This window comes from Sinocyclocheilus rhinocerous, unplaced genomic scaffold (assembly GCF_001515625.1).
Source record: "Sinocyclocheilus rhinocerous isolate Xijiao unplaced genomic scaffold, SAMN03320098_v1.1 scaffold412, whole genome shotgun sequence".
In the NCBI taxonomy this organism is placed as follows: Eukaryota; Metazoa; Chordata; class Actinopteri; order Cypriniformes; family Cyprinidae; genus Sinocyclocheilus; species Sinocyclocheilus rhinocerous.
Window position 1 is genome coordinate 754,197 of NW_015642498.1, and position 7,385 is coordinate 761,581.

General features: G+C 36.0%; 1 protein-coding gene and 1 long non-coding RNA gene across 2 annotated transcripts in view; one reads left to right on the plus strand and one right to left on the minus strand.

The window, feature by feature from the left end:
• Positions 1-7,385, minus strand: part of LOC107755903 (acyl-CoA synthetase short-chain family member 3, mitochondrial-like) — a 48,163-nt gene that overhangs the window by 29,759 nt on the left and 11,019 nt on the right. Inside the window, exons 6-7 of the mRNA XM_016572857.1 lie at positions 6,562-6,642; positions 5,624-5,719 (exon numbers count right to left, since the gene is read on the minus strand). Coding sequence (XP_016428343.1) covers positions 5,624-5,719; positions 6,562-6,642 — 177 coding nt within the window. The remainder of the gene's footprint in view (positions 1-5,623; positions 5,720-6,561; positions 6,643-7,385) is intronic.
• Positions 3,630-4,138, plus strand: LOC107755904 (uncharacterized). Its single transcript, XR_001641750.1, has 3 exons — positions 3,630-3,663; positions 3,848-3,934; positions 4,120-4,138. It is a non-coding gene; the product is annotated as an uncharacterized LOC107755904 (long non-coding RNA).

Below are 7,385 nucleotides of genomic sequence, written 5' to 3' on the forward strand. Positions count from 1 at the left end.
CACAGCGTCTCTTCAGTTCTGCCGCACACGTGCAAAGCGCGAGCACACACAGAGAGATGCGTTTCAGATGGCGCGAACACCGATAATAGTACCCGTCTCGACGATCATTCTCGTAATCGCAGTCAGTTATGTTTTAAATGAATGTAAACAGCTGAGAAAGAAATCGAATGTGTATCATTATATTGGATCCGTGCAGTCAGATTTAAAGGGACAGCAGCCTATAAATACATGCTGCTGAATATGTCACTAATGTTACTAATAACAGCTATAACAAAGATTAATCTAAATGTAATTAATACAGTGAACACAATGCAGTGTTATTTTACACTTAATTATTACATTTCTGTACCTGAATACTACTGTTTATTTTATCTATGCTTGTAAATTGTGTATTTGTTATTTTTTCCCCCTTTTTCTTTCTTTTTTTACTGACTGTTCACTTGCATTTAATCATGTTTGAACTTTCTCAGACTACAGTTTTTGCTGTGGTATATGAAGAAGTACTTAAAGTGTATGGAAAGCAAAATCACAATGATATAAAATTAGTGTCATTCATTTTTTTGTCATTCACATTGATGTTAAAATTAAATTTTCTGATTTGTAGTGGTATAGTTGTAGTGAATCTTTCTTTTCCAAGAAAGAATGTGAAACAAATTGGTTATATAATTTTCATTTTTAAATATTTTAAAATGTAATTTAAATAGATTTTTCATACTTTAAGCAATATCGTATCGCACATCGAATACCGTATTTTTTAACAAGGTATCGCGTATCGCATTTTTTTTCAATATCGCACAGCCCTAATATTAGTCTTAAATGAATATTATGCAATGTTAAAAAAAAATCATCTAACAAAATGACTAAAGATTTCCAAAGAGTTTTTTGGGAAAAAAAATCCTAGAGAAAGTCACAGCATTGTATTTCCTACAGAAGTTGCTAAAGTTCGATATTTTGTGCAGCCCTTTGTTGCAATTTTTCCAACATTTTGGAAGTGTACACAAGTCTTCCGGTGTCAGACTGGATCAGCATGGGCATTTGCAGCGGTTGGGGAGTGAATATTAAATCAAGGATGTGTTTGAAATGGAGAGTGGCTTGGAAAGGTGCCTGGGTGGCAGATGGGCCAAACGTATGGCAAAGAAACTGAATAATACTGTTGCAGAGAGATTGCACACTCAAGTAGCATTTCACAACACTGAGCTGTTCAAATATTCATGTCTCTGCCACGCTTCTCAGAGAGAACGCTCTCAAAACTAAACAATGACTTCATATTAGTGGCGACAAATCAAACGGATCACACATAAATCTAATCTCGTTTCTAGAACAGCGTTTGTGTGTATTTCAGTGAGGGAAAAAAAATGGCCAATCAATTTCAAAGTTTTGAGAAATTCTTGGATATGTCTTAGGCAAGCTTTGAACAAAGAAAACAAATAATTATTGTGACATTTAGGTGTTGTTATAGAAACAAAAAGATCAGGTCTGATTGATTCCAAATAAAGAAAGTGAGGGGGAAAAAAACAACGTCTTGCAAGGAATAATTGTTTAACTGAACAAGAAAACAGGTTTGTACTTAATTTACAATGTACAAAACAAGAATCTGCATCTGTCGCACGTCGGTGTCAATCAGTAATTGGCAGGCATTTAATGTTTGTTTTGTTTTTCCCACTGAATCACTTCTTTTTATGTAATATAAATCATCCAACACTACACTGGGGGAAAACATTGGAAGTTCAATGTTATTTGTTGTTTCTTTGTAATTATTTGTGAAATTTACTAGACATTTCTGAGTGAAAATTGTCTCAAAGTAAACCATGCACCCATTTATTCAGTTTAGGGTTAGTGCTAGAGAGCTAATTGGTTATTGTTAGTGTGATCTGGGTAGTTACTTACTGGCCCAAGTTAAAACAGCCCACAGTCTCAAAATTATGTTGTTGTTTTGCCCATTTTATAGTCCACCAGGAGAAAACAATATGATGACCGGCTGCTTCGAAAGTAAAAGCCCACCTATCCTGTCATCTTATCCTGAAAATTGTCCTCCTTTACTCACCCTCATTTGGTTTTAAATTGGTATGATTTTGTTTGTAACACAAAAGAAGACACAGTGGGTTCCCAAACAACATTGGATCCCATTAACTTTCATTTTATGGAAAACACTTTTTCAGAATACATTTACAGATCTGGGATGACATGAAGGTGAATTAATGAGGAAAAACATTTTCAGTTTTGGGATCTTTTTTTAATCCCAAGCATTAGCAATGATAGGAGAAGCATGCTATGCAGAAGTTCTTAAATTGGAGTCTGTGGAAATTTTATAGGAAAAAAGGGTAACACTTTAGTATAGGGACCAATCCTCACTATTTCCGTATTAGCATGTACATTATCAACATATTGGCTGTTTATTAGTACTTATAAAGCACATATTCTGCATGAACACATTCCATATCCCTATTTCTACCCAATACCTAAATTTAACAACTACCTGACTAACTATTAATAAGCAGCAAATTAGGAGTTTGAAGCAAAATTCGTAGTTAATGGTTTGTTAATGGTGAGAATTGGACCTTAAAGGGGAGATAACACACACAGTTTCACCCAATCTCATGTTAATCTTGAGTACCTATTCATCCTTCAGTATCAAATGATGTGCAAATCCAGCATTGAACTGGGCCTTGCTTATAAAACGTTCGTCAACAAACACACTTGTGAAACTCCGTTGCTGCTCCGGAAAAACAAACTGCATCCAAAACATGGGTAAAACACCTGTGAAATTTTTGAAAAACTTAAAAACTGAACATTAGCCAGTATAATGCTGGAGAACAGGGGTCAGCTAGCTCAGTGCCTTAATCTGCTTAATATCCTTCCACTTTTTTGGCCACACTTCCACGGTTGTAGAAAAAGTAGGAGAGTAGATAGCTCAGACATAATAGTTCAGTTCGCAATTTTAGTAAAAATATGAGATAATCCAGAACAAAACAAGAAGAACACAACAGAAGAAAGGCAAATCAGCTAAGCAAAATAAGCTGAGACTAGAACTGACAAAGAACTGAAAAAAAATGGATACATATGAGTTAATAAGGAACTAAATTAGAATCAGAATCAGAATCAGAAAATAAGACAAAGGAAGTGTGAATACAGACACAGGAAAAGAAAACACAAACTATCAGTCCAGAATAAGATTAACTAATACAAATAATAGTTGCCATACTCACCATCATCTTGGATGTCATATTAGTGGGGATAGAACATTATTTCTATTAGTTGAGTCAAAAGAACATGCAAAATATGTTGTACAGATTCATTCACTGCATATATGTCTCACAACGCCAGGAAGTTTTTTTTAATGTTCTATAAAATAGACAGCAACGATATAAAAGTAATGTGAGTTATAATGTTAATATGTTGAATGTTTTATACTCGGTCATTGGCGTTCGCGATCGTCTGATGTGTAAACGTATCAAGTAAGCTGTAAATAAGTGATGCATCGACAGACATATACGCGCGTCCTTTCTTATCAGTGATGCAATTTATTTATCAGCTATGCATCTTCTGGTAATTGCTAACAACTGTTTCAGTTTTCGTTTAGGACTGTGGCTGCATCACTCGCATAATTGCACAAGAAAGGCACACGTGTCGTTCAGTTTTGAGTTCGCTGGAAAATCATACTGAGTAAGTGCACAGTATAGTAATTGTACTTTTATTATGCCTAGACTATATGGTAATATTATTTGTGGTTGATAGTGTTAAAATGTAGTTTCTTTGTTATTGGCATTCTGTTTTCTCATGAAGTATGCATACTATACTAAGGTACTGTGGGAAAAAATGCTTACAATTGTTTATAAAATTCTTTTAGGACTGAATACACCACTCTTGCATTCACCTGCATCTCTCACAGTAAGGGGACGCTCGTTCAGTTTTCAACTCCATTCAGAATCTTAGCGTAAGTGTGCATTCACTATTTTACAGATGTTACTTTCATTTGATTTATTTGCTGTATGGTACACTATTTTTGCTATGTGGTAATTGTGTTCTTTGTTTCGATAAATTAGTACTAGTATCAGTGAACATCATAATAATGTTAATAATGTAGTTTGTGTAAACAGCATGCTTGCTTTTTTATTTCAGATGTGAGAATAACAGTGTAAAAGAACCTGTTGCAAAGAGAGCCAAAGCAAAGCAGCCCACTTGGTCATGGAAATGGAGATTCCTGCCTGCACAAGAACCTGGACCACAGCTAAGACCATGTGATGCACACACTCCCATGAGTTATTTTATGTGATAGTTATATGTATTCTAAATAAACTACAAACAAAAAATATATAAATTTATTTTTTCCTCACATTCTTTCTTGTAGCAATTCCCTCTCAGTCACACACCTGACAGCTCATTATGCAGCTCATTATGCGGGCCTTTGTCTTCTCAGGTGTGACATTCAAATGTTTGTAAGCAACTGAAAAAAGCACAAATGTCAGGGCATGTCAAAACTTTTCCAGGCCCCAAAACACCCTCGGACCCCAGAGGGTTAACAGTGTAAACAACTCTGAATGCATGAAACAGCACTGTACCCCCCTTTTAAAATAAAGTGTGACCAAAAAAGCAATTAAAAATTAATGAAAAAAATGTTGCACTGGACCAATATATATATTGTGGTATGCACTACACACAAATACACTTGATTATTACACAGCTCTCTGAAATGCTCTATTCTGATTGGTCATTTGTGACAATTTGAGGTCAGTTATTCCCCAATAATGACCATCATCAATAGCACTGCTATAATAATTGCTCCTCCAGGTATTTGAGGCCAATATGCCAATATTTAAAAAAAAAAATACTGTCTTTGTAATATTACACAATTTTCTTACATAGTATGAATATTTTACAAACCAAGGGGATCATTATATTTGGGTTTACTGGCATCAAAAAGTTAAAAGCCTTTCCTAAGCAAACACCACTGCTTAATAAGATTGGGTTTGGCATGTTGACAAAATAAAATAGGATAAAACTAATAGGCGCGAACCTACCATGGATGTGCATAATTACAAAAGACATTAATTAAAACAGACTGAAGGCTTTCTGCTATGGATATTGACTTTGTATGAGAGATCTGTTGAAATCAAACTTCCATTACAGCAGACTAATAAATTCTGTGAGCAACTTCCATTTTCTCCTGTGGAGCGAGACAACACATCTAATCAGCAGAGGCGACGCCAATGCTGAATTCACCTTGACAAGAAACCAAACACACTCTGATCGCCTCCCATCGAGTGCAAATGATTTTAGTATTCATGCGGTGATCTCAGTGAGAAGAACTAGTTTAAAACTATGAGAGCTGCTCTGTTACAGTACAAAAGCTTATGAAAAGCAACAGCAAATCGAATGCACAACAACTTCAACTGAGCCAGTGATTCAGGAAGTTTGCTGTAGAGATTCATTCATCCTTGCATTCAATCCCTGAGAGAAAAGACTGCTAGAGCCTAAAAAAATTCACAGTACAGACTTAGGAGACCTCAGTTCAGCATGAGCGTCAGGATCTGGTAAACCACAACAGCAGATAATTGAGTGTTAGCTGGTGTGGTCCATAAAAATGCTTTAACACATTCACACTCACACATTTTTTGTCCCGTACCTCGTAGAGCACAGTGGTGTTGCCATGTAGAAGTGGACTGTAGCAGATATATGAGTGGCCCACCACCCAGCCAAGGTCAGACGCGGCCCACCAGACCTGACAGAGAGAGATGTGTAGGTTAAACGGTGCGAGACAGTGCGAAATGTATGACAGTGTCATACATTTATCACAAATTTTTCCTGTTGTTCCAACCCTGACGTGGTCATTATTCCGTGAACAAAAAATATTTGTAAATAATTTTCATGTGTATCTTTTCCATAAACAGGCAGTTTTTTGCCACTATTCCTTTAAGACAACAATGTAAACACTCTCTTCTCACACAAAGAATTTTAACACATTTTTTATGCAAAATAGTTTGTGCTGCCCCATCTTTGCAAAAACAGCATTACATTTTGACAGGGTCAACCAAGGTTAGACTAAAACAATCAAAAATGTGTTAAAAATGAACTTTCCGAAGGTGCCACCAATTTAGTGAAATTTCAGCTGAATTTTACAGGCAAAAAGGTCCATTGTCTAATGTTAATAGTGTAGATGTATGAACACAGCTCACACAGAAGTCACTTTCAAATCATGTTTTCTTTTGGTCAGTGTGGCAAATTCACATGACCAGCTTCAACCCCTTGCAAAATATATTTGTGTAAAATGTTTTGCCCTAATGCAAATTTCAGATGGGTATTCCTAATAAATTGACTGGATTTCACCTGCAAAAATTCACCTACAATACAGTCCTACAGATGGGAAAGCAGAGCGGAAGGTGCTACACAATTTACCCAGTTTACTTCTTTATATGCCATTTAATGCAGCTTTTTAATTAACCTTTTAACCAACACACTTTTTCAACTGGGGAGGAAGTGTTTTCAAAGTACATCAAATCTCTTTTCTCAAAACATTAAGGACAATTTAATTGACCCTTGTGAAAATCACAGATCATGACCTACCTCACCAGGAGCTAGTCCGTAAACATTAGACATAGTCCAGTTTAACATCACGGCATATCCTCCTGAATCTCTGACTACACCCTGATGAGAGCAAAAGAAGAAAGAAAAAAATTGTGATTTCATTATAATATTATTATGCCGTTTAAATTGTAATCCCCCATTAACATTTCAATTAGGGATTTTTTTACGCAACTGTGGAAATGCCATGAAATGTAAATTTTTCAGTGTCTCTTTATGGTGCAGCAATGCATTAAGCCACACTTTAACTTTTTATTAGGGATGCACCGATACCACTTTTTCCAGTACTCGTCATGTAAAAATGTATACATAATTATTCCACAATATTCTAATATTCACACCAACAATGATACTGAGACGGCAGATGGCTGGCTTACAAAAACCATGAATGGAAAGTGGACGATACATTTTTGAAAGATGATTTTACTGTTATTTATGATTAATTTAATTTCTGTCATGACAACTCTCAGAGGGATTGGCATGGTAATGTACACGACAATGTTAATGTGTTTGGTCTTGGCAGAATAGATCTGCTATGCTGCTGAGGCAGAGCAAGTACCGAGACTTGCTACTGCCAATACATCCACAACATGCTGCTGTGAGCATGTAAGAAATACTGTTGCACATATAACATATATGAAATAACCCCCATAGCATACATGAATCACCTCGTAGCAGACCTATACAGGTGGAGCTGGGGAAGGTGGAGGGTTTCTGAAGCACGCTGCAAACTGCTTCAGCAAGCATTAGTCATATATTTGAATGTTGAGCAGCGAGCTCATTGGCTACCGATACAGGAGAGAACC